At 38.1% G+C, this 27810-nt stretch overlaps 1 protein-coding gene across 1 annotated transcript; it reads right to left on the bottom strand.

Moving 5' to 3' along the window:
* Positions 1 to 2919: 2919 nt before the first annotated feature.
* On the bottom strand, positions 2920 to 26943 carry RBM27 (RNA binding motif protein 27). Its single transcript, XM_019473810.1, has 21 exons — positions 26921 to 26943; positions 25373 to 25491; positions 24404 to 24528; positions 21891 to 21982; positions 21116 to 21309; positions 20003 to 20260; positions 19205 to 19438; positions 17608 to 17742; positions 15366 to 15515; positions 13365 to 13512; positions 12920 to 13073; positions 11479 to 11742; positions 11230 to 11358; positions 10215 to 10337; positions 9597 to 9671; positions 9324 to 9488; positions 8796 to 8900; positions 8498 to 8689; positions 6413 to 6499; positions 5843 to 5953; positions 2920 to 5207 (listed from the first exon to the last, which is right to left on the bottom strand). The coding sequence occupies exons 1-21, from the start codon at positions 26941 to 26943 to the stop codon at positions 5121 to 5123; spliced, it is 2970 nt and encodes a 989-aa protein (XP_019329355.1). The 3' UTR covers positions 2920 to 5120.
* Between the last annotated feature and the right edge of the window lie 867 nt (positions 26944 to 27810).

Raw genomic sequence — 27810 nt, 5'->3', positions numbered from 1 at the left:
CCTTCCCAGCACCTCTTCAGAAGTAGCTGTAACGAAGTGGTCGTCACGCACCAGGTTCTCTCCCACACAAGACCTTACCCCACCCACCTTGCTGCTGGCCTTGCAGTGGTTCTCCACATCTGGCTCCACACGTCCAGGATCTAGCACAGATCAACCTGCCCGAAAATTAACCAGCAGCAACTGGAAATTGTCTGTGGAACGATCCTGGGGAGAAAGAGCGAGAAAGAGCTCTAGTGAACCCATTTACATTTTGATCATCACAACTGTAGATCCGTCACGGAAAATAGCAGTGGAAGTACACATAAAAAACTTCAGAGAAACGTCAGACAAACTCGCTTTTCCATTTTCAGCCACACGCTCGTGTCAGTGATCTCGTCAGGAAGGACCCAGATAAACGGTACACAACCTGCTCCATGGGCTGCACAAGACAGAACTGGGTCCCACGTTTCAAGGGACAAGTTAAAATTATATTTCCACCTTTGGGAAGGCTCTCTGTATACAATTATTGTTGTATTTCATGCAGCTATGACTGTAGCTACTAAAGAGATCCTTGGCCTAATAATTATAGCAGCGATTTACCTTCACGTATTTGTTCAGTTAAAATAGTTACCTAGCACATCTTGCTTTCTTCAGAACGGCTTTCAGCAAGATTCTGATCCATCGCTGCAGGAAGAGCTGTCGTACCCCACGAAACAGTACTTCTTTAAGAGGGGAACATTTAGGTGATACTTGAAACAGCTGGGGGGGAATAAATCCAAAGCCACACACACACAGAAAAATGCTAGCCCCCTTTCAAGTTCTTTTTATTCCCTTTTGCCATTAAAATCAATTTTGATCATGTAAGAAGAAACAAGTATTTTGAACTGGATGCCAAACATTTCCTACTCAACGTCAAGACTCCATCTCCTTAAAGGACTTTATTGCATCTTGCAGAATGAGGATTATTTGGCGGTTATTGACAGGAAAGTGGACTGTGGAAAGATTCTAAAGTTCAATTACTGGCAAAGAGAAAGTGTCCAAAAGCCACAGGTTTATCACGAAGAGGCTCTTCATCAAAACAGAAAAGCCAGTTCATGTTTTAAAACATTTACGCTGCAGGACCGCAACGGGATGTGGGGGAGATGGCGACACAAATACAGTTATTAAACATACTAGCAAGCCCCTTCCTCTCCTCCCCCTACTCCTCAAAACAAGAGTGCAGTGAAGAAAGGAAAAAGGAAAAATTCCCATCCTTGTAAAATTTCTAGTCTGTTTTCAAAAAAACCTTATCACAGCACACTAACGATACGGGTAAGAAAAGGGAATGCAAGGGAAAAGGCTTTTAAAAAACTGGGATCACAAATAAACATTTACATTCATGAAAGGAACACAGGAAAGAGAAGGGAATAACAGAAATTAGTGAAAGAAGCGAAGACCAAGAATAGAGTTAACAGTAGAATTAGTGAAAGAAGCGAAGACCAAGAATAAAGTTAACAGTAAATTAGTTTTCAGACCAAATGACAAAGGGGTTAGAGTTTGCATGTATATAATATCATGTTTTGTACACACCATTTTCAACAACCCAGCAATACTGCAAATCCTTAAGAGAGACCTCGGAACCCACCATGGTCTATAAAACATTTTTCATTTTCTGTTGAAACTTTGACTCTTCCCCAAAATGTAAAATAGCCTTTACTGGAATCCCTCCCACCCGCATTGTATCCTCCCCCCCATCAATTTAGCTGTCTTAATTAGTACTATTTCAGAGCACTGATACACTTCAAGATTTTTCTCCTAGCTATCAACTATTAAGTAAAACAAACTTGCACACACATTCCATACAAATAAATACCCCTTCACACATATACTCCCCCCCAAAGAAAGTGATAACGCTCTTTTTGTGACAGTTGTAATTTTTTTTTGAATGGTTCTGCTATCCAATTTATTTAAGTTAGAATTTTGTCTTTTCTAAATCTTGAACCATTCCATAGTATATCTTTATTGCAAAAAAGTCAACATGCATCTTAGAAATTCAGATTGTAATCAATAAAACAAACATTACATATATGAATTTAAATGTATAAACAGTTAGAAATTCAACAATATCTCCTATTATACTATTACACAAGTTCACAATTTGTAAAAACTATAGTACAAGTTTACTATACACCAAGAGGAACTTTATTCCTTTTCACATGATTTTGTTAAAAAAAGTGTTGTTTTCACAATAAGCAGGCAACTGTTTTCAGATTTATCTTTTCAACTCTTGAGTTTGCTTTGTTCTTTTTGCTTAGGTTAATTCAACAATGAAAGGGAGACAATTCCTCGTAACAGTCACTTTTCATATCACGTACTCTTTCAATGTTTATGCCCCAGACTGGTAACGTCTCATTACACATCGCCTGTAAATACACTGGCTGCTGTACACAAGTTACCTTGTTGATTATAAATCTTGTCTAACGTACTCTCTGAAAGTCCACGTGAATTTCACAATAAAGCGTTGCCATAAAGTAAGCTGTACGGTCATGTTACCTATTAAAACAAACAAAACCAAAACAAAAAACCCCAAACATTATAATACAGCCTAGCATACCCTAAAGCACAGGGAGATCCATAAGCTTTGGCAAAATGAAGGTCACTTTCAAACAGCTTTCCTCCGCCTTAAACACCAGAAGTCGGACACGGCTATACTGCCCATCGCCTAAATTCCCAATAATACAACAGCATGCTTTCCACACACAAGCTAAGTTCAGAGGCAGAACTTGCTTCCGTGCCTCAGCGTTTAGAAATCATGTTTGGGATGTCACTTGGGGGAGAGAAAAAAAGAAATCGTATGAAGCTCTCAAAAAAAAAAAAATCATTAAATAAAGCTACCACTCGCTTCCGGAGGGAGAAAAAGAAATCGTGTGAAGCTCTCTCTCTCAAAAAAAAAATCATTAAATAAAGCTACCGCACTCGCTTCCCTCCTGTGGCGCCCAACTTGAACAGCCAGCATGTCTGGGCAAGGGCAAGTGTCCCTGAACAGTGTGCCAGTCAGGTGTCACTTTAGAGCTAAAACCATATGAAAAGGAATCCCATTCTACGTGTGTCAAAGGCTACTGCAATTTTTCTTACAGCTTCATTCATTCACTGTAATTTTCATTTTCCAAATACAAAAATACAACAATTCTTATTGAAATCTATACGCTGGTAGTTTTAGTACACAAAAAAGCAAAATATTTACAAAATTATACAGTTTAAGAAAAAACTCTGTACAAAAAAATATATAAATCCTTTTGTTCCCTCTATCATTTTTTAAACTGTCAGGACTCAAATATGTTTGCTGCAATGGATTTTTCAAAATATACACTGACCGAGCCACAGACATTAAAAAAAACATTCGAGATGATGGGAGAAAAGCAAGATATTCTTCTAAGTAGGTAGGATTGGTTTCCCCTCATTTCTTCATGTCTGTAATTTAGCCTCAGTATTGGCAGGAAAGTCCTAATTATATAAAGAGGTGAGGTTTCAGTGTGAAGAGACAGAATACTGAAAGACATGTTTCCTTCAACTGACAAGGAAACAGAAAATCATACTGTTTTGACTTTCGATGCACCACCACGGCAAAAGGATAAGGAAGTTGGGGAACTCTTAACCCAAAGGCATGCTCAACTCCATGTCACTAGCCAAGTTCAGAGCTGTGTCATTTAAAGGTTTTGATGTATGTTTTCCTTCAGTCGAGAACTTGCTGGGAAATATACTGGTAAACTAATTATTCAAAAGAGGAGAGCATTTTTGCACCGACATTCTGTTTATTTTGTATAGAAACGTACATAAAATGTACTGAAAAGTGTACGGTACAAATGGACAGAGTCAAGGAAAATGCTTACCAGATAACACGTTCGTGAACCGCAAGAGCCGTGTAACAGTTAAGATACATGGCTCAGGTATCTGAACTTGTTATCCTCATTTCTGTCACAATACACACCATTTCTGCGGGGGGTGTGTATGTGTTTTTAAAATGGTACAACAATAAGGCAACTGAGAATGTAATGGTGTTCATCTTAAATGTATTTGTCTGAACAAAACTATACTTGGAGATAAATTGATAACCTTCCAAAACCAGCTCTGAACACTCCTCTGAAGACTTACCACTTAAAGCACTGGTTTAACGCCAGCCTTCGAGCAGGACACCGACATTCTGTTGGCTAAGCAGCATTTCGCTCTGAACGCTTCGTGGATTTGGTTTGAACATAAACAGTTGGTAACAGGGAGAGGAGGAAGAGTTTCTACTGGCTGGTAGGCGGTTGCCAGTTTAGCTGTTTTTCTTTTTGAGGAAGTATGAAACTCATTACATTCATGCTCACAAATACTGAAATGCAGTAAACAAACAGTCTAACTTAAACGTGAACCTTATACTGAAACTACAGAAGAAAATCAACAGTGAGTGAAAATTCACTCAAATATGTGTCATTGCTGATGTTTTCTGTGAAGCAGAATTTGAAGAAACAGAGTGAACTGGACAATATTATAATAATACCCTGTTAAATTGCTTCTTCCATCTCCTCTCACAAAAAGCAGTAGAACATAGCAGCTGTGTGGCTTTCAAATATATTGAAATAAATGATTTATGAACCTAGCCACAAATAATTCCTACAATAAGTGATTCCATATGAAATAAAATGCTACCCTTTTTCAATTAGCAAATGAGGCAATTTTTTCTTTCGTAACATTTAATGAAAGTTTGCATCTTTCCCCTAACCCCGTAATATTGCTAAATAAAACTTGTAATATCTTTTCAATTATAAACTAACAAATCAATCACATTATAAAAAACCCAAAACAAGGTAATACAGGTGACACAAAAAGAGGACAAGAAAATACTAATTTTTTTTCCCCTCTCTCTTTTTATCCTTCTTAAATAGAAAAAAATCACCACCCTGGTGAGCTTGATAATTATGTAAAAAGTTACTGGGCCTTTGGCTAGTTTAGTATCACAGCTCTATATCCGAAATGTTTTTATAACAAACTTTGCTCACTTTAAATCTTGTGGTTTGAAAAGAAAGTAAAGCTTTTTTTGGCTCATCAACTTCCTTAAATAAATGTTTAAAAGATGTAGCTTGAACTATATTCCTAAAATTATACATTTCCAACATCAAATTTCATCTTCTCCAAGAACGGGATTCATCCTCATCTTCGTCGTCATCATCATCATCTTCGTGCAAAAATAGATCTGAGGTTTCAGTCTCCTAGATGAAGAAAAAAAAATGTACTTTTAAACAAAGAAGTTCCATGCTGTATCCTAGGAAACATGTCGTGCAACCCAGCATCAGTTGTACTTTCTATCAGGTTCTTGTTTACTGTACGCCTCACTGAAACGCACACAATTACATTCAACAAGTTTTACGGAAAGAACAGTAGCTTCACACATCAAGAAAGGAAAAGAAAGCCAAACTTCAAAGGAAGCGGGAATAAACAACCACCCACCCTCTCTGAAACAACAGTCTGCTGTTAAATGCCTAGACAGAGAAACCTTTAAAAGCTCAACGCATTCATAATTACAGGAAAGAATATACGTAACTTATCCCACAGTGGAGCATTAATACTGCGAAGTAGAGAGATCAGCAGCCTGCATATAGCGAATGTGAGGTTTCTTTTCATAGCTGACAAATCAACATCCCATCCAGAAAGTGTATTTTTTTTTTTCCTTTTCCCTTTTTTAAAATGTGGAAAACATACCTGACTATTCAAAAACAGTTAAGTTTCTGGTTTGCAAAAACATCTTTTATGAAATTTCTTCAGTAAACAGAGAACTGTATCCTAAAAGAGCTCTTAGCTATTAGATTCCTAGAAGAGTGATTAGGTTATTAACGTATTTTCATACCTCTTCCTTAGACTCCTCTTCCTCGATTTCTGTAGACACAGAAGGTACCTTAGGTTTGTACCATGATATCTGTAGCCTTCGGTCTTTGAACCGGGATCCTTGGTTAGCAGCCTAGATTGTGTTTTAAATGAACATATTTTCAAAAAGAGGATCAAGTAAAGAATTTCTAAGATCGCCAGCAATGAGCTAGAGCCAGTGAACATCATGCACATTTGAAGATTTCAAACATATAAGCCACAATCATCCACTCCAGTCTTCTGAGAGCAACTTTACTCAAACCTGAACCTGCTACATAATGCTCATCTACCAGCAATCTGAAAAGATTAACAGAGCTCTGAATCGATCGTGACATTGAACTTTTAACAGCAAAAGACCCATGTTACTATTAAGGTAAACAGGAGGTGCTTCCCCCTTCAGTGACACTATATGCAGTAGCAACCAATACCCACGCTATCTAGCTCAAACTAGTAGGATCAAAGCCTGCTAAATTTTAAAATACAAAGGCAGACACAAGAAGTTAAAAATTCTTATTTTAGAATTGTGAAAAAATATATCCATTATTCTACTTACATTCTCAGCTTCTGAGCGAGATTTAAAAGTTAGAACAACACTTAATGGGGAATCCTCTTCTTGAAGGTCTTCAATATCTCCAAATTTCTATGAGAGGGAAAAAAAAAACCCAAACCAAAAAAACCTATCAGGAACAGTAATAATATTCTCCTCCAAAAAGATGACTATCATGTGCTACAATTGCAGTGTACTGAAGCGCCACTGAAACCTTATTTTTTGGACAGAAAAGTGAGAGCCAGAGAAATCTCAGCTGCATCATCCAGCAATAATGCAGCATTTGTACCGGTATTTTTGGGCAAAAGCTCAGATTTATTGTTATTCTAGTAAGTGGAGCTTAATTTTGCAGGAGGAAAGGAAGTAAGTGTATTAATTTATAGCTCAGAAGTGAATTCTTTGAATTCACTGTTTCCCTTATTCTCTTCTGCCCGTCATTGTTGTACTTCTTTAGACCTGTTAAGCAAGTCCTTTAGAGCTCATTAATTTGCAAAAGAGATTTCAGTAATAGAAAGAAAACTTTGCTCTAGAGCTCCTGAATACATTCTGTAAGTATGCCACCGGGAGGAGGAAAAAATATAATCTAGTATGGCTAGATTAACAAGAAGTTTGCATTTTTAGAATTTATATATTACATAATGGTTAAGATTGGAATGACCACAGCAATGATAGTTAAGGAGTAAACAAACCTCAAAACAAGCAAAAAAAGGATTTATGCATGGAGTACAAGCAGCACAAAAGAAAACTCTAGTCAACTTCAGATTTAATATGAATAGCAGAAGAAAAGTAATTTAAAAGCCAGTAAGATAACAGCTTGAGTAACAGCACTAGTTGTTTGTAAAAACTTTTACTGGTTTTAGCAGCTAAGGATGGCTAAAACTTTCAAAAACGTGAAGTCTCTCAGAAATAGAATTAAAGCAAAGATCTTTTTAAAAAAGGCACTCTGGTCCCCTTAGGACTCTTCCCAGGGTTCATGGCACTGTTATCATACCATAAAGCAGCTTGGTTTTTTTGATCAAACCACACAACATTTTTCACTGAATTTACCTAATCAAAGCAGTAGTAGTGGCCTCGAACTTGTGATAAGCAATGAGGCCAAAGCAGAGAGAAACAGTTCCCCAAAGAGCAAAGCTTACCCCACTGTATGAAGAACTGTAAAGTTCTCTGTTCCAACTCAAACCAGAAACAAACAAGCTTTCAGATTACCAGTTCTCGAGAACTCTACTGCTTTTCTGTATCCAGCTCTAAAGGGTAGGATTCTACAAAATTAGTTTTCCATACCAGTCACCTGCGCTGCAGAGAGCATCCAGAAATACCAAACTGACTTGATCAAGCCTAGATTTCATGCTGGGTCTATTTATTAAGTATTACATGATCTCTCTGAGAAGTTTACTGGCTTTGCACATGAAAACATTTCTTTCTGGAAAGAGTAACTGAGGAAAATGTAAAGTCAGTTTTTCCTTTGTTACGTTAACTTAGTTACGATGCTAACACATCCATTAATTTAGCTTGCAAACTAGCAAGCTACTTGCTCTACCATGAGTTCGTAAACAAATTTAACTACTTTGAAACTGATGTCCTGTTTAGCAGAACAGTGCTTTGCTTCTTGAGCTAGAGAGAGACAAGAGAAATGGTATGAATTGCCAATCTGAAAAATAATTTGTAAACAGAGAGAGGCTGATAGGTATTTTTCAGCCTTCTAACGTCTGTTTTAAACTACTTTAATACAGAGTTAATAAGAGTAAGCTATTTAGCTTTGCAATTAAAAGAATGCATTGGGCAGCTATTGTAAAGCAGCTATAAAACACATTACATTTACACCCTTGATAACTCTTGAAACTGTTTGCTTATCCGTAGCCTGTTCCATGAATTCAGGACGAAGTCTTTGATTTGTTTGCACTAACAGAAACAAAAAGACTTGCAGCTTCAAGAATTTGGAAAAGAAACAGTTATTTACAAATTTCTCAGCATGCCTCTCTTTGCAAGTAAGCACACATCCCGGGTATCGGTTACCTACTTAATCTCAGATTTATAGTTTGGCCACAATTCTCCTCTTCAGGTTTTTCTTTCTTAATGTGACCTCATACTTACAGAGAAGTGCTGTAACAATTCATCTTTTTCCTCTTCAACGAAGCCTCCAACTGTTAGTGCTTTGGGACGATGATCTACCACCATATGATTCAACATGCCCCTTCCTCTCCCACCACGACCCCGTCCTCGTCCTCTTCCTTGGGCTGGCACTGTCTTTCCTCGACCAACAGGCAAAATGCCTAAACGGGCAGCCTGGTTAAAGAAGGCAAATAATGTACAAAGCCATCCTCAGTTTGAAAGGATTTAAAACATTTATATATCATAAATACAGTAAAAGCACCAACCCAGACAAACTCACCTCTACTTGTAACTGATTTAGCTTTTTTCGCAATTCAGTTGTGTCTTCTCCAGAAGAGAGTCTCTTATGAAAATCCAGCTCTGCATCTAAAAGTTCCTTTTGTGCCTTAGAGAAAATGGTGCAGAAAGAAAATGGAAGGGAAAAGCAGAACTGTAATGCGTGCTTTTAATGTTTTATTCCACTTCTTCAGCAATACATTTACGTAAATGATACAGACAGATCAGTACACAATATCCACACTTTCCTCTAAATTAATTTTGTTTTAATTGCCTCCGTGCCCCTCCCTCAACCCATTTTTTGAGGGACCCAGAATTCTCTGCTTCAGAATTGGAACAACCTTGAATGAGCTATATGCAAAACTAGGTCATCCGAGTTCCTTAAAACCATAGGTTGCTTGTCCGTGGTTATCACTCTCAAGTTCAAAATACTGCTAGGAAATCTTTTGATCTAACGTTGCTGCATTTTTAGGACGTAATATTAGAAACAGTTACAAAAGACAGGCAGGCAAGTGTCTTGCGCAATAAATACCTCTGTCTTGGACTTCAATTTTGATGGTGTAGAGGTTGTAGATGAAGTTTTTAATTCATCCTTTAACTGAGATATTTTTCCTGCTAGTTCTTTTAAGGTCTTCATTATTTCTGCTCTCTCTTCTGGTTTCATGGCCTTATTTTTCTCCAGCTTGGATATCAACATCTATGTATTAATAAAAGAGCAGGAATATAAGATTCCAGGGAAAACAACACTGAACAGACAGGTATCTACAAAACAGAATATATTTACTAGAAGACATTCCAGACCTACCTTCTGGCATTCTATTTGTTTTTCTAACATCTCCTGCTTCTTTTTCCTCATGTCTTGTTGGAGTTTCATTGCCTCCTACACAAGAAGAAAATTCTTTCAATCAGTAAAAAGCAGTCTAGCATTATATGTACTCATATATATCATATTTTCTTCTTCAAGCTATAGAAGTGAAGGCCATAATGAAAACTACTAGTCTGCAAAATGTGCAAGTATAAAGTGTATCTGATCCGGAAAAAACCAATAAGAAGTTGCTAACTTCCTGCTGTGAAGTATTCTACTAAATTTTTGCCCCCTTCAGACACCTCTTAAGAAACATATCCTATGTTGTATTTTAAGTGTCTCATGCCTGCAGAGATTAAAATCAAAGAAATGCCTCAAGAAAACCCAGAAAACCCACACACAACCAAGTGTGTCAAGTAAGACACCCCAAAAGGAATACTCCCTTACCCATGATTTACCTCAACGTGCATTTGCAAGTTAGTCTGATAATGATGACAAAAACTACACTGATGTAGAAAGCTATACAGCAATATTTGAGGTTTAAGTTGCCTATCAAACCTTTCTTTGTAAAGTACTTTGATTGCTATACTGCCAGTCAGCCAATGCATAGTAAAGTACCTGTTTTTTTTTAAGGGCTTCTTGCACATCATGAGGTTTAGACCCTGCACCAGGCTTCATAGATGTCTTTAAGTTTGAAGAACTGTAAACCATTTTTGAGTGGCTTGTAGAAGTAGGAAACATCTGAAACAGTAAAAACACACACACAAAAATATGTAATAGCTTAAAACGAATGTGATATACCATCAATGAATTTTAGAGGAAAGTATTCTGTGAAACATCAACACAAACTTCCAGATTTGTGCAATGAGACAAAAAGACCAAGGCAATTAAAACACATGCATAAAGGCATCGGTCTAACAGTCAACTTGCTTGGAAGCAATCAGCTTAAATGCTTGTTAAAAGGGTTTCTGCAAAAGATACTTTCTTTCCTTCTTCATCTAAAACTCCCTCTGTATCCTAATACCCGCTAGGAAGACCACTGAAGCTGATCTTCTGCATTTGCGTTATATTCAGCTTCGCACCTGCATTATATTCAGCTTCGCAGTCATAGTCCAACATCACACTTTCTGGTCAAATAAGGCAGCAAAAGTCACCTGCATATTTCCTTCCTTAAAAGGACTTTTCTGTGGCCAAGAACACATGCTGCACTATGGTATCAGTGTAAACTAAACTGTATCAGCTTGAACTCTGTGCAGAAGTATTCTATAATCTTCTAGCACTACTGTTAAAGCACAGCATAAGCTCAAAAATCACTGGGAAAGCAATTAGCTTCGCCAACAAAAAGCTGACACCACATATAGGCTGTCAAATTTGTTTACTGTGAAGCACTGCCAAAAATATTTTATGCTACTTAAAATAGAGATACTTTGTTTCTGAAGTCACTGTCCCTATTTTATATAAACAGCTAACAAAACTAGGAGGAAATGACTGACCATGGTTGCACGGAACATTAGTGAAAAGAAACAGAACCAACTGGGAACAATTCACATAGTTCTATTTGCTAGTTCCTTCTTAGCTAACAGGCCAAAGCTTTAACTGAAAGTATGAAGATGGTCAGCCTTCGTAAACATACCTGAGAATCCTCTACCACAGCCCCAGACTGGCTTAAGTCAGGCTGGTTTCCACCTCCTGCTCCAAGGCGACGTTTCACTGGGACTTTATTAAGGACGTAGGCACCAGATGCCAGTGGTTTATTCATCACCTGTGTATCAATAGATATTAAAAAATGAAATATTATACACTCTGCTTTTTTGAAGTAGCAGTCATTTAGGAACGCTGATAACCTTCACCGCTCAATCACTAGTTTACGATAGCACAATACCTTTGACAGATTGCTATGCATTGTTACAGCTGGAGTTGTGGTCAGGGCTTGCTGCTGAAGGTGAAGTTGGTGGTGAAGAGACTGCGTGGGTGTCTGCTGCTGTTGTTGCTGCAGCAATGGGGGCTGCTGTTCACTTTCTCTGTGCCACAGTACCCTTATAAACCGATTGTTCAGAACTGCCTCTGTGCTGGAAATTGCCTTCCTAGCCTCGTCGTTAGTTAAGTACTGAATTAGAGCAGCTTCAGGATCATTCTGGAAAGCGACCTAAATCAAAAGTTCATTCAAATGCATTATTTCTCAAGGAAGAAAACACCTCAACCAGTAGCAAACCAAGCTAGAAATAATCTGCAATAACGAGTGGGATATCCAGTGATATTAACAGCTCAAAATACAGCTAAAACATTCTATGTAATTAAAGCCAAGTACCTTTTGGCAAATATTAGACGTACTTGCAGCAAAGCCTATATACAGTAAAACAAAATAAAATGACTCCCCCACCAAATAGCATCATATATTCAGAGCATTGTGAACTGCCACTGGGGTATGACTGAAGAGACCCTGACTCGAAAGCTCTTTATTCTAACCTCCTGAAAGACAACTGCTGTCCAAGGACGTACAATGCAAAGGTTCACCTCATTCTCAAAGAAGCATTATCTAGCAGTCTTGACTAAGACTATTTTTCTCTAAAAATTAATCACAGGAATAAAAACGTATCTTGGACTTTCTAGTATAATGATTGAGATAACCTGTTTTAAATGCATTATTTCATTATCGAGGTGCAGAAAGCACCACAGTATCTTTTGGGCCAAGACATAAAATCACCAACTCAAGAAATACAAAGGCTTCCCAGGTATCTGTCTTTTATTTAGACCTCTAACCGAGGACTTAAGAGGCAACTGTTATGTCTAGAAAAATAAATGGAAAATAAATGCTATTTTAACCATGTAACTACCCGTGTTTTGCTTATATAGTGCTTTTCCCCTTCTTGCAGTGCAAGGAACACCACTGAACAGGAACCAGTTCTAGGATGCAAAGTGGTAATAAACTGGTACATATAAAGACTCTCCTGTAGCATCTTTGTCAAAATCCTGACTATGAAATACTGCAGGACTATCATACAAGACAGAAATTGTTAGAAGATCTCTTTCAAAACTTATACACAAGTTGCTCAAAAACCTGAGTTGGTTTAGATACTGTTAAACCTGCAAGCCTTTCAAATTCAGTAAGACCTCATGAAGGCAGAAGCCAACGTACTTTTACAAAATTAAGATAATAATACAGAGTAGACCAAGAAAAGGTTTCTTTGAATTTGATTACCTACTCTCCCAGTTAGCCTCCATTAAGATTTCTCAAGGAATGTAGTTCAGCCGCAATATTCTAGAAGGCTTCAGGGAAAATAAAATACCCACATACAGGCATAAAACTGAACTTTGTTTTTTACCTGAATGTTTACAATAGTTCCAAATTTGCTGAAATGTTCATTGAGCTGTGTAATATTGTTCAATTCTGGTGGAATTTTTCGAACTTCTAACTTTGTATTAGTATACTGATTCTTTTTCAAAAATCCTGGCTTATTCTGGTTGTTATTTGCTTGCCTAGAGAAAATGAGAACAAGTTAGTAATTTAGATAGGCATACATATACTTAAGTAAAGCAGCAAATGTTAACACACATTTAACTTTTATTTTTCTCATAAAAAGTATACACTCTAGACATTAACAAAAAAGAGCTCCTCCCACCCACCAAATATTTAGTCTCCATATTATGTGGACACAGATCTTCCGACCCAACCAGCTCCCATTACAGGGACTAGTGAACAGCGATATTCACAGCATTGATAGCAATAAAGTGCATTCCAATTAGTCAACTGCAGTTGTTAATTCTTACTTTCCCAGCCACGGTTTCTTTAATGGTGGACATTCCATGCTACTTGGAGATCTTTTCCTGCTGTCTGGTTCAAGGACAACTCTAGTTACATTGCTGCTATTATTTGTAATGGGAATGGGAGGTTCAGTCTGGATGATAATATTGGCAGCTGGAGGAAAGGAAAAAGACCTGTGTTATTCGCCATACATCAACGGAGACATGGGAAAAGCTTTCACTTAAACAGTAAAATAGGACCGAGTTTAAAAACGTAAAAAATTAGGAAGACTTTATCAAGTTGGTCAGTTTTGTTTATGAAGTTACTTCAGAGATCACTTGCTAGCCTAAGTAAACAATTTGAGGAAAACAAACATTTAGTCCAGCCAGCAGGGATGAGATTTTGACCTTTAAGGTTAGTATTAGCTTGAAGAAACAAAGCTAAAACTCCATCTTTCAGGTACTGAAAATTCAGATTCTGCAGGAAAAGAAAAAAGGAAAAAAAAAAAAAAAGGAGGAAAAGAAACAAGGCTAGGTTCCCAGATTTCAGGTTAGAGTTCTGCAACGTGGCATGGGCTGAATAAACAACCAACTTTCCCTGTGTTAACCCTTGACAGTGAAAAAGCAACCAAGAACCCGCTCCTCCCACTGCTATTCCTTTGTCATCCCTCCATCCAGTTTTCAGCAACAAACTGTTAATTAAGCACAACTATGGCATGAAATTATACTCTCGGAGACATTAGGTTTAAAGTTTGAAGCAACTTCTACAAACACAAAGCTAAAGCACTAGATCACAGTTTGCCAAGTATTTATTTACAACCTTTTTAATATCATGCTATTGCTATTAGTCTCCTGTGTATGCCAAATATTCAACTCCTAAAAAGAAGTCTGAGTTATAAGTCAATTTTCTATGGCTTTTATAGATGGCAGAGCTCTGCTGATTACACTGGTGAGAACAAAGACTGGGCATTTTCGGGCATAATTTTAATCTTACTTTGGAGGATGATTTTAGAGTAAACCTTTCACACACGTGACAGACAGTAAAACAAGTGGTCTGAAGCACCAGCACCGAACACTGGTGAGAATCTGAGGGCCAGCAATAAAGCCCCAACCCTGCCTTTATGATGTTCATTAAGATGAAAACAGCAACAGCAATTTCTGCAATAATATTTAACCATATTCTTTATAGGATGAGTCACTGGAAGGAAATACTAAAAAAAATAATCTGTCTTATCTACTGAATAAGAAACACTGAAGTGTAACAGTAAACACTGAAATTTAACATCTTTTCTTTTAAGGATCAGGGTGGGGAAAGCAGGAGGAAAAAAGAAAGAAAGTTATGCTAACAGAACAAAAAATTCTTTAAAGAGCCTTGACTTGTTCTCTCCCCTAAAAGATACTTTGTACATGTCACCACTAAGGGACTACATCCACATCCATCCAGTTAAGGATTCAGAATTACTTAAATGCAGACTGGGATTTCCACGGGCTAGGAGAATTAGAACGCTACCTGCAATGTTCATTTTAGAGAGAACATCTGGCTGACAGGGTCAGACCATCAACAAAAAACACGCCACGATAGTTCCCCTCTTCACTACCGTCGAGGTGGTGTTGTAGATCATCACCTCTATGCCCCTGGTCCTAAACATACCCTTGGCAAATCAAAAGCGGTCTTCAGACTGTACTGCTTAAAGCCATCTTTCTGCACCATTTTTCTTTCTAGAAGCACCCAGCATCCGAAAAGTACCTTCATAGGCTAAAGAGGAATAAAAACCCAACCAACCAACCAACAAAAAAACCCCCAACCTCGTAACATTCCCAAGCAAGTGGTTATTTTTAATCAAAAAGGCTGCTTTGACTTTAATATGGTCATATTAGCATTTTAAAAAAAGGTAGAGATGTCTGAAAATTGCTCTAAAATACTAGATCAGTGAGAAAAACTATCGCTTTCAGCCCGAAAAAGGGGAAAGTAAGTGTTGACGGTCTTGGACAAAAATAGCAACAGCAATGACTAGAAACCCTTCCTACCTCTTGGATTTGTATCCATCTCCCCAGATGTTAGGCCAATTAGATTTGGACGCTGCGTTTGTGCTCTTGTAAAGAACTGTCGATACTGAGATCTACCAGCACTGGTAATACTAGGAGCTTCAGGGTTATAGCCATCTGGCTCATATGTATCTATAAAAAAAGGAGAGAAACGAAAGAATTTTTCAAATGAGTTTAAGACTCGGGGTTAATTTTCCTTTAAGGAAATGCATGGATGTCCAAGAATCAGAAGTTGGTTTGGATGAAGAGGAGAGAGAGAAGAGCTCTTACAGCCAATGTGTGTAGCCATTTAAAACCCTCAACTGACCTTAACGCCCAAGTCTGTTTGGGCACGTTCTCTTTTGCTTTTTAATCTGATTGTTACTATTTGTCAAAAGCGCATAGGTCACACTAACCGAGCATTGCTGATGAGCTGTCTGAAAGAGGAATGAGGTGTCTGTATGACAGCCTTCACAACGTCTGACAGTGTTTCAAGGGGAGTAACAAAAGATTTAGTTTGAGCATTTATTCTGTAGGGCCCAAGATGCAAAGAGATTTTCAGTCTTTGCTGAACAACAGTCTAGTTTATTTCAGAAAAGGATTTTTTTGGGAAGAACGTACTTAAATGATTCCAATCAAAGAAAGCTGAGAAATGAGGTAATTTGACCAATACTTACCTATTAAATTCTCTTAATTTATATAAGAGTGAGATCAGCTGTCAAGCTCCAGTAAGTACTAATGATTATTTTAATTAAAAGGGGTAACCACGAGAACACAAGATGACAGGATTGACTCATACTGTTCCGCCAGCCCAAGGTCCAAATCAAGGATGATGCATTTTTCCAACCATAAAAAGGAAAAGCTATACAAGAACTAGAATGAATAAAGTCTATGAAAAGCCTCCACAGAAACACAGTACATCCTGGAACAGAAATGAATGCCTATACAAGAGGACTTGACAGACTTGAAGCACTCTAAATTTCAGCTCCTTATTCCACAGCAACAATGAAGACTTTACAATTTAAAACAGATGCCCCAGAATTTCAATACTGATGTTTTACAGTTTAGTTTCAGACTCTGCCAAGAGCTTTCATTAACCTTGCACGAGCTGAACCACAAGTTCCTCCTCCACAATTTGGCACACGACTGATTGCAAGAGGGCAACCAGCAGTTGTTACCATAACAGTCCAAGAACAGGACATGAGAATCTCCACGGATGTTCTGGAGAACAGAATTATGTAGTGCAACTGAAGTCAGTGATGCCCTGCGAGCTAAGACAGACAGAATCACCCATTAGAAGTTCTGAAGCTGAAAGAATCAGATGGTAACATCTAAATGCCTGACAGCATTTGGAGACAATTGAACAGACTATCTAACAGGATATTTGAGTGACTGAAGTTCTGAAAAGCATGGAAGTCACAAAGGAAATGACATGGATCATGAACTAGAGCCCTCCTCTGAATAAAATTCAGAATATTTATGTAAAAAAAACCAAACCCAGATGGGAATATTAGAAAACACTGAGATTTAATTATCTTATTTTGCTCATGTAGAACATGGAAATGCCATTAACTCCTTTCATTATCAAAGAAATATAAGCTTTTCTGGATTTAAATTGAGCAATCTAGGACTTTCCAGGTATTTTGCTATTTACCATCACAAAAACCCACTTCTTAAAAATTTGAGCTCTGTTAAGGAAGATGGACATGTCCATTGGAAGCCATCCATTTTTTTTTCAGTTAGAAAGCTAGAACTGAGTTGATTCTGGAAAAAAAGATAGAAAGAAAGTACTAATGTATACGAAGACTGTAGAAACTATTGTGATACACAGCTGGGGGGAAAAAAAAAAAGCCACCTCTCTCATCTGTAGTAGCCAAAACCAGATAGGAATAAAGACCAAGTTAAACAGTAATTACAGGTTTGCAGATCCATCTTTTGCTTGCTAATGTTCTACTAGACAGCTTGAAGATGAAGGGATCCCTTTCTTATGTAACAATCTTATTGCTTTGAGCATATGAAACCCAAACAAAGCTCCCCACAAATGATCTTTCCTCAGTGACAGAACACTACCGCTATTTCACACAGTAACAGCAGATGATGGACTGACCACATGGGAAGCCATCAGACTTCTTTTTAGATTTGTATGTACTGGAGGAAGACAGAGGTAACAATTTCTAACCACACATCAACAGAGGAATTTTAAAATTTGTTCTCAAGCAGATTTTAAAAAAAGGTATTTGCTTACGTTCTGATACTGTATACAGTAGGTTCTGGGGTAAAGGAGGAGGTAGTCTTGCTCCTACAGGTGCAAGACTGGGCACTGCACTTGTCCCAGGCTGGTCACGATTATTTATCAAACTTGACTGTGTTAAAGGTGGTCCTACAATGACACCATAGAATAGATCACTAAGACTTATAACTCCACAGATAAAATATACAAACAATTCAATGCAATTTGTTTATGCCTTGCTTTGAGCAAGGTCAAGATTGTAAATATCTACAATCCCACTACAGTAAAAGTAAATTGAGAAGCCCTGTTCAGGTAAGTTACTCTGTTTCCAACACCTTTTCTCCTTCCCAGAAATGACAAAGCTTTAAGCAAAAAAAAAAAAAAAAAAAAAAAAAAAAAAAAAAGAAAAAAAAAAAAAGAAAAGAAAAGTGTCTTTTCTTCCCCAGAGGTTTATTATTGTTAGAGCTTGCATTAACTGAAGCAGCTCCTCCCTCAGCTCTGCCATGGAGAATCAAGGCTTGCTCAGAGCAAGAGATCGTATCAGCAACATTTAGATTACAGTTCTAAAACAAGAACTACCAGGCAGAAGGCATTCACAGACAAGGAATTTATCTAGCTATTTTTGCTTTGTTTGCACCATATACGATACGTATATTTCTACTTACTATATGCCCAAAAAAGGACAATGAGTTACACTACACAACCTATGAAGACACAATTACAATCAGAGAGCACTGTCAGTTCACTCAATAGCAAGCCAATTCCACCCACTAAAAGGCTCATGCAAAGTTTAGGGTTAATCCTATATAAAATTATTTCTCATTCCATAGCTGCTGCTATTTGATACAACTATCACAGCATGTATTGTGTTACTGGAATAGAGTACTGAAACAGAGTAACCACGTATCTAATATTCTATTTCTTGATATGAGCACTGTCAGTTCACTCAATAGCAAGCCAATTCCACCCACTAAAAGGCTCATGCAAAGTTTAGGGTTAATCCTATATAAAATTATTTCTCATTCCATAGCTGCTGCTATTTGATACAACTATCACAGCATGTATTGTGTTACTGGAATAGAGTACTGAAACAGAGTAACCACGTATCTAATATTCTATTTCTTGATATAATTTACTTTATAAAATGCAGTAAGATAACAAAAAAGGCTAAACAACCCAGAGATCGCTGTTGAGCTAAAATAGATCTTAGATGTATCAATTATGTATTGCTTTTTACTAGCAGATAATACAGCACAAACACAGAAATTTATTAGAACTTTTAGGAGATTAAATCTCAACATTTTTGCATTAGGGGGAAAAAAAAAGCTAGTAATCCAATTGTCAGTGATCAATCCAAACAACACCAGGGTTATGAGATTATCTGAAAGATAATCCCCTCCACTTCCCCGCCCAATTAATCTAATTTAATTTGGAGTGCTAGGAACATCATATTTTGCAAGCTGATTTTTCAGAATTATTTTGGCAATATTTTGAATAGCACATGGCTAGCGAAGAAACTTGAACTCATTACTTTGAATACACATAGATCTTCCAGAAAAAGCCATCATTTTAACTTGGTGACAAAGAAACACAGAACGATGTTTTGACTTACTTGGTACGGGAAGCACAACAGGAGGTGGTGCCTGTGGATGAGCTTGTGGAACTGGCAACCTCATGTTACGAGCTGGACCTGGCAAAGGGGGCAGAAGCATACCAGGAGGAGGAGGAAGTCCCGGAGGTGGTGGAGGAAAAGGAATCATACTTGGCAAGGAAACTTCATCTACTACTAAAGGATCATTTCCATGATCAAACTGGCAAAGATCACCAAGTACACAAAATCCTCGCTCTGCAAAACAGGACATTTAATAATCTTTTTAGGAAAAAAAAAAAAGAATTAGTTGTCAGCAATTTGTAGCATCTCAGTTTTTGCTGGAATTTCTTACTAAAGAAAACATGCAATCACTGATCCAACATTACATTATCAAATGAGGTTTCAAAATAATTCAAATTAGAATAATCTTCCATAAAAGCATACAAACATACATGCATCCATCATAAAAGCTGTGGAAAAAGAAAGTCAGAAGTACCACCTGTTTTATATTAAACACATATACTGCAATCTTTATCAGAACTGCCAGTGGTTGAAATATTTGCCAAGCATATACAGAATTGTGAACAAACTCTGTATGTTCTTATCCAGCAACTGTCAGATTGTAAGTAAACAGCTTCCAGTAAGACTAGTTATTTCCCCAGAAAAATATAGGTCATATTGCATCTTTTACATACAAGGTATACTCCATATGCTACTGCATTTTGACTTGCTGCCTACATGTAGTTAATACCTAATAAAAAAAAAGGTCCCAGAATAATTGAAACAAGGTATGAAACTGAAAACTAATAAACAGTTTACCATCATAATCTCGACATCTTCTTTTAGGAGGAGGGTTTCTGCCAAATGAACTGGGATTGCTATGATTGTTGTAGTAATTTGACCAGCTCTCTGTTGTGTTTTCAAGATGGTGCGCAGGTGCAATTACAGTAACAGCACTGGGAATAGACTGTGCAGAGGAATACTGTTCACTAGATTTACTGGGAGACACAGAAACCGGATTATACGAGACTTCAACATCATTTCTTTCACTCTTGAATTTTGATCTCTCTCGGTGCTCTGTTAAAAGGAAAAAAAAAAGTTTGGTCAAGTCTTCATGCTTTGTTCTGTATATCAGAGCCTTGAGAAAAAGATAATACACAACAGTATAAACATTTCCTTAAATATTCAGTATTCTGCATGTTAAACTGTTCTTGAAGGAGCTTAGTCTTTAGCAATGGAACAAGAACCAAATATAATGCAAACAGGGTTTTAACTTCAGAAATCTAAATGTTTTCTTTGCAAAATGCACATTCATTCCTCTACTCCTTATTCCACCCTGGATTACAGCTTTCTCTTTTAAAGTAGAAAGAGGCGGGAAAAAGCCTGAAGCAAACAACCAACCCCCCCACCCTTAACTAAGGTGGTCTCAACATGCGTTGAAATCTGTTGTAATCTGTGCCTCTTATTTTTCCAACAAACCTGAATTAGCCCTAAAAGAATAACGGATCACATGGTAACCACATTCAATTACAAAGAAACCGTCTCTAAAAAATACAGAGTAACAAAGTGAAAAAGAGGGTAACGCTATTTTGCAAGAAGGTAGATCCTGGGGGGGAGGGGGGGAGAAAAGAAAAAAAAAAACCCAAACCCAACAGCTTTGTCAACACACACAGCACAAAAATATCAGCTACCAATATCCACCGGTATACACCTGTGGATAAATTAAGAGGTTAGCAAAGAAGAAAACAATCCCCTTAATTGTTCTACTCTGAAGAACAGCATCTTAATTAATACTTTCAGGAACACAAAGCTCTCAAAATTTGCTCCCACTGCTCAAGGACATCTACAGCCTGCTGGACCACAAAGTATGTAGGAGTCACCACACATCACCGACATTAGATGTTCTCCTAAAGCAGCACCTTGGGTACTCACCAACACTTCTGTTTGTATCACGGTCTTTGCTTCTACCCCTGCTGCGGCTACGACTTCGACTTAACCCTCTGCTTTTACTACGACTTTTGCTCCTGCCACGTCGCCAGCCAGACTTCTCTCTGTACAAGTCACTCCTGTCATAGTATCTGTCATAGTCCCTCCATTTTCCATCATCTCTCTTTTTGTCTCTGGTTCTAGAAAAGACATATGCAGACCTTGTTTATGAAAAGAGAAACCACATTAAAAAACAAGCTTGCAACAAGTTAAGATACTGTTCATCCTTCTCATCCAATCTGGACAGCGAAACATTCGAGTCAGAACTTCCCAAGTTACATAGAAAAGTACAGAATCTCAAAGTTGAATCACTAATTCGTAGAAACCAGCAAGGGGAGGACTAAGAAGAATTGGAAAGGTGAAAAAGTTAGACAACCAAAACAGAACACGTTTTAAAAGTGATGTTGACACTGTGTGAACAACCCCCCCAGCCCCTAAAGACCCCCCCAACAATGCTTTTCATTTATATAACAAGGGAAAGAATGGAACTGATGACATTCCTAGGTATTAACATTTGAAAAACACTGTCATTTTTTCGGAGGAGACCAACTTCTAGTGAAAGGTTCTCATGCACGTGATCAGATAATACATTGCAGGTAGAGAAAAGTAGGGAGGAGAACACTATTTTTATGAAAAATCACTACCTACAAGGTAAAAATCCACAGTTAAAGATTGCCAGCAAATACAGAAGAATATATTAATATTTTGGTTCAAAACTAACCTTTGTTCACTGGAATCCGCACGGCTTCTCTGCGGACTGGAATACTTCTTTTTCCTGCCATCCCGCTCTTCCTCAACTGACTCTTGAAAATTCTGTTTAAGAGATAACTACCAATCAAGAATGAGTATCATTTTTTTTTTAAATGAAGAAAATAAGGCCAAGATTTAGTTCAAGTTACAGTTAGCATCCTGTATAAAAACAATATTTAAGTATTACTTGCACAGAATACTTAAGCACTACAAGTAATCAAGCACTAGAGGGTGTTGAGCTTTTTGTTTCAAATCTTTCAGGTTTTTCTGCAGAGGAGATGCCCCAAAATAAAACCACTTTGATATTTTGTTTTTAAACAGGATTAATGAAAGGGAAGTTCTCTATCCACTCTCTATCTCATTAGTTAGAGCAAGCAATTCTACAAATGAGGTCTTTTCTGAATCTCGTAACTGAACACAACTAAGGAGAGTTACTTCTCCAAGTAGATATGTCACTAATTTACACTTTGAAATAAGCGCTTTAAAGCAAAAAAAAAAATTCACATGGTTGAACTAGTCACATTTCCTGCTGGCCTCAACAAAAGCAGTTTGAGAAGTCTGTCAACTATACCACTACTGTAAATCACTTTGAACCCATTTTGTACTTTTGCTGCCATTTTACACTGCTTAGAAGTTACTGTAAATTTTGGTGGCAAAACTTTACATGCAATAATCTTTAAAAGGTTTTTGCCAATTAAAGCAAAACAAAAAGGAAGGCTTCCTGCATCCTTGTTTAGGATTATCTGGAGAGAATTGGTAGAAATATTCAAGACTTGGCTTGACAGGGCTCTGTAGAGCCTAACCTGAAAGGCCCTGCTTTCAACACAAGTTGTATCGCATGGTATCTGGGGTCCCTTCCAACCTAGACTTAGCTATGATTCCACTTGTTTTATTTTGTGTCCTCCATTTGCAGGAATCGCGCAATACACTGCGCTATATGACAAATCATCAAGGCCTTACTGATGTTGAAATAACTAATTAATGTCCCGATCCTGTAAAGTTGTCCCATAAAGCTGTCCTAGATATATCTTCTTTTGCCTTATGCCTACCCCCTCCCCCAAATTCCCAAAACCTCCCTCTTTCCCCCCACCAGAGCACTGGTTAAGTCAACTGAAGGCAGTTCTAAAACACTTTTTATAAATTATGACAGTACTTTGAGAACTGATCAGAAAACTATTGAAGTGAAAGTCTTGTACAGTTGCAAATTATGAATTTCCATCACCAAAGCTACTTCCATAAATTGTCGTAATTCTGGGTCTCATCCTCAGATAAAAAAAGGACATCAGAAAAGGGAGAAAAGAAAGTGAAGAGCAACTTTAATTTAAATCAACTGATGAATCACATGCTGTCAAATAAGGACCTGCATTCCGTAATATAATATAATACAGCTTTGTTTTGATTGACTGACAGATTTTGATCTGCAATTATTTGTCACCTTCATGACCATCAGCCAGTTTTAACTCTGAAGACAGAACAAGTAACTCCAGCAAGGTCTTTCCTTCATGTTATTTTAGGCTCACAGACAAAAGCACAAATCTGAATACCCATTTAGAGTACTTGTCAGAAAAAAACGCTCCCCATGGTACATTTATAAAGAGAGCAACAGTTTTTGCTCTTAACACCGCATGACATAAGCATCCCTGGAGTGAGGGGAAAGGACTGGAATTTCATATATACTCTCTGACTTTATTTGTGACTTAGCTATAGTAATTAAAACACATATTCAGCCTAATGTATCTTGGCAAACTGTGATCAGAGTATACGGAAATGAACATTTACTTCTATAGCAATTTTTTCCCCAACTCTCTCTCAAAGCTGGTACATTAGGATGCTACAAACACAGAGAAGAGGTCTCTTCCCTTGGAAAATCATCAACTTAGAAGAAAAAAAACCCCATCTATCTTAGACAAGCGATAGCAGAGGATTATACAACATAGAAAGAGATTTAGACAGCTATGGAAGTATTACTTCGCTTTTCTCAAAAACTTGATTGTTTTCAATTTTGTCAATAAAACTTAAAAACAAAATAAAAGAAAGAATTGTTGGCAAATGAATGCTACCTCACTTCTAAAAGTAATTGTCCCTCAATATAGAGGCCACGTATTTCACTGATGTTAAGTATTACAGAAAACATTTTAAATAATTTCTATTCCTCACAGAATACACAAAATTGGAAAAGGAAACGTTTTGGAATGTTTTTGCTTCTTCCCCCTCTCTTAAACCCTTCCAAATCATTATCAGCTTGTGTTGCCAGGGACGTCCGAATAGGATTTCTGAACGCTATTAATCTAGATCAAAGGTAGGCTCTACAAAGAGATCTTAAAATGTTCTTGTCTGAATGGTCATCTTCCATTTTTCTTCAGATGCACTGAGATGGTAAAGATCATTAGTAATCATGGATTTTTCCTTCACATTTTACCTCACAAATGTACAGGATGGCTAATTTGGAAATTAGAGGCAGGTAGACAGAAAAAATAATGTTACCTCCTCCTTGACTTCTTCTTTTTCCTGACCTGCAGGCTTCGCTTCTACTTTCGTGGGTTCAGGAGAAGGAAGATAACTCTTTGTGTACAGACTTTCAAAAAGTTTATCTACAAAACCTGAAGTTTCTGAGGATACAGAAGACAAGAAAACTTTGTTACATATTGATTTAAGGGCACTCTTAGATTTACCAGAAAAGTCCCTGAAAAAAGTCATCCAGGTGGACTGCTCACAGCAGCATCATCATCTTAGATTAACGAACATTAGTTCCATTCAGGAAGCTGGAATTAAATTTGTGGAACTTGAGGTTGTTTATTTAGACAAAGAAATTCACCAGGTGTATGGAAGACAGAAACAGAGACTTTTCCTTCAATCACATTTACAACTTTGAAATGTTCTGAGGGGCAAGCGTGATCGAAACATGATCAAGGAGTAAGTCCACAGTTACTCCGTTAGCTACAGCTAGCAGCCTCTTTACGGCAATTTTTATGAGAGCAAATCATTCACTGAAGACTAATCATGAGTTTAACATCAGATCGCAAAAAAATGCACAATAGCTTCCCCAGCGAGTGTCAGAATTTCAAGTGTTTAAAACCTTGAATTTGAACCAAATTGCTATGAGAGCTCACCAGAAGCCTGAAAGATTAATATGGACCAGGTTTTCAAAAGTTATTAAACATCTGTCAGAGAAATTTCTGGCAGCATGACTGATACTTTAAAATGAAATTGCTAGCTTTTATTTCAGAGGATTTCCTCCCACCCACCATGAACAAGACGAAGCTACACGACTTCATCTTCAGATTTTTTTTTTTATTTTAATCACAAGATCTTTATTCCTTCACACTCTGCAAGAAATATTCAATTCACAGATAACAAGAAGTATTTTGAAGGCAAAAATGGTGCATCATCCTTCCTCCTCCCCCCAGTGAAATGAAAACCACCGAACAGATAAAGTAGTGGAGAGCACAGTACCTTTTTGCAGAAAGACATCCAGCTGATCAGCACAGAAAGCTTTCAGCTCTTTCTCTGGTTTGTCTTTCTTGACTAATGCCACAACATAGTTGGCTAAGGCTGAGGGGTCTGCGTCACATCTATGGAGAGAAAGATAGGTTCTGCTGAAGTATGCCAAAACCCCCGTGTTGGACAATCACTGTTACGGAAGAGCCACCGAAGAAAACCTGGCAACACGCGTCGGGTGCTTTTCTGACATCTAACACCAACGCAGCCGCACTGGGATGACGGAGCCAGCAACGTTGGGTTTGTTTTTTCAATTATAGCAGAATATTTTAGTTGCCTTGTGACCACCCGCCACCCTACTACACCTGACAGTGTTCCCACTCTTTTGCTCCTTCCTGAGCTTTGCTCAGGAAAAACAACTTTCTTTTTTACAGAACCATCCAATTCTAGAGCAACTGAGCAGATGCCATTGTTTCTTAACTTTCTCTAAGCACAGCAACCACCACCAAGTATGACTCTACGAGAACAGCAGAGCAAGTACCAGGAAAGTCACTGCACAATTATTGTAAAGTATTAAAGTGGTTTTGAAGTATTAAAACATTATTACTGTGAAAAGTAGTTCAGAAAGATATATCACAAAAGCACATTTTAAATATGCACACAGATACGTTCTGTACAGCTTAAGTTACTGTGCCTAACATACCGGGGTTTTCCTTCCCCAAGGACTATTTCCACGCCTACAAATCTTACGATAATCCTTTAACACTGGTAAAATGTCTAAAGGGGTGCAATTATTAACACAGATTCACCATCCGCACTACCTAAGCCCTTATCTAGCTTCATGACAGCCAAAGATAGCCAACTTTGTGCAGCAACACTCTGCACTAATCTTTGGATATTGCTTTAAATTCCATTATTCAGCTATTAGAAAAGCACTCAAAGTACGAACTAGATTAACAGTGTTAAATGATTAAGCAATAGCTCCTCATTTTTCCTCTCTCAAAAGATGCAGATGCAAGCTATCAGATGGTAGGTAGGAACCTAGAACAGTTTGATGATTTAAAGATTTTTATTTTTTTTTTTTTATAAAGACTTACATTTAGAGAGGGGATTGTGTATTTTCTAAGAACATTAACTATGGAAATAGAAGGAAGTAGTATAAAGTATATAGACCTCAAAATAATCTCAAGTAAAAAAAAAACAAAACAACCACCAAAACGGAAAACAAACAAACAAAATGCAGAGCCATGCAGATGACAACTGGTTAGAGAAAATAAAAATCCTCAATGAGCAGCCAATCAAGCAGCTCTACTCCAAATTAGTTTGCTCACTGTTTCCAACATCCGATGAAAGCCATGTTAAATGTAGCAATTAACAACAAAGAAACCACAACTTTACAGATTTTACAGTTCTTACACACACACACTCACGAAAAGAAATAAACTGTGTGTAACGTATTTGGTGCTACTGCCCACATGCAACGGACTATAAACCTTCAATGTAAAATAAAGGAGGTGATCCATCACTTTATAACCATTCCCATTCCTTTCTCCATGTACTCGCTTCTCGTAGGCATCACATTGCATTACGCGTTAGAGGAGCACGCGTACGGTGCGTGCACTTCTCCAGGTTAACCGTTTTGCATTTTCACCCCTGGATCCTCGGCTGTCAGGACCCGCCAGCGAATTCTACGATTCTCTGCCACGAACCCTCGCCTCCAACTCAGGTCCCTATAGTGCAGCTCAGATACCAAAGGAATGCTGGACAGCAGGACAGAAGGTCGACTGGAATTGGCAGTGAAGGTGTCGGAGCAAGAGTTACGCTCCAGCCTAGACAGACTTTCAGAAGGATTTGACCAAGTATCAGAGAGACCCGTTATCTTAAAAAAGAAAAAAGGAAAGTCGTGAAGAATTTTCAAAGACCCGCTGCTTGGTGACTACAGCCGAGTAGTTCTGAGGCCTATTTAAAATATGGAAATAGAAAAGTATCCGTAGAAATATCAGTTAACTACACACGGTAAATGTACGTCCTGCAACTCCAAACGGGTCTGGGTTTCACCGTGCGGAAGCTGTAAGGCTAGCTAGCTACTGACAAGTTAGCTTCCTTCAGAAGAGCCTCGCTACAGATGAAGCTCCGCAGAACACCCCGCTACACCCCGGTCACAGGCATTCGGCCAGCGTGCAAGGTGCTTTTCAGAAGCACAGCCGTGTTCACGACCGACGCAAAGCCCCTCGAAACGATCCTCTCCCACCGCTCATAAAACCCGAGCCGGCCCTCCCGGAGCCCTCCGCCGGGAGGTGACCAGCGCGCCCGCGCTCTCCAGCGGACCTTCCCCACCGCGCACTCGGCTGCTCCAGCGACTCCCCTCAATCGGCTTACAGCGCTGTCCTCAGGGCTGTGCCACGACCCGGCGTTACGCAGCTGGAGACCGAGCTCCGCCACCGCAGCCCCTC

This window comes from Aptenodytes forsteri, unplaced genomic scaffold (assembly GCF_000699145.1).
Source record: "Aptenodytes forsteri isolate BGI_AS27 unplaced genomic scaffold, ASM69914v1 Scaffold54, whole genome shotgun sequence".
Classification (NCBI taxonomy): Eukaryota; Metazoa; Chordata; class Aves; order Sphenisciformes; family Spheniscidae; genus Aptenodytes; species Aptenodytes forsteri.
This window is presented reverse-complemented; position numbering and strand designations above follow the sequence as displayed.

Excerpts from the sequence above, each read along its gene's own strand:
- RBM27 (XM_019473810.1), bottom strand. The coding sequence starts at position 26,943 with ATGCAATGTGATGCCTACGAGAA. Across the intron at positions 24,529-25,372 it reads GGATGTCTTTCTGCAAAAAG|AAACTTCAGGTTTTGTAGAT; the intron begins GTACTGTGCTCT and ends CTGTATCCTCAG. Across the intron at positions 6,500-8,497 it reads AATTGTTACAGCACTTCTCT|AAATTTGGAGATATTGAAGA; the intron begins GTAAGTATGAGG and ends TCCCTCTCATAG.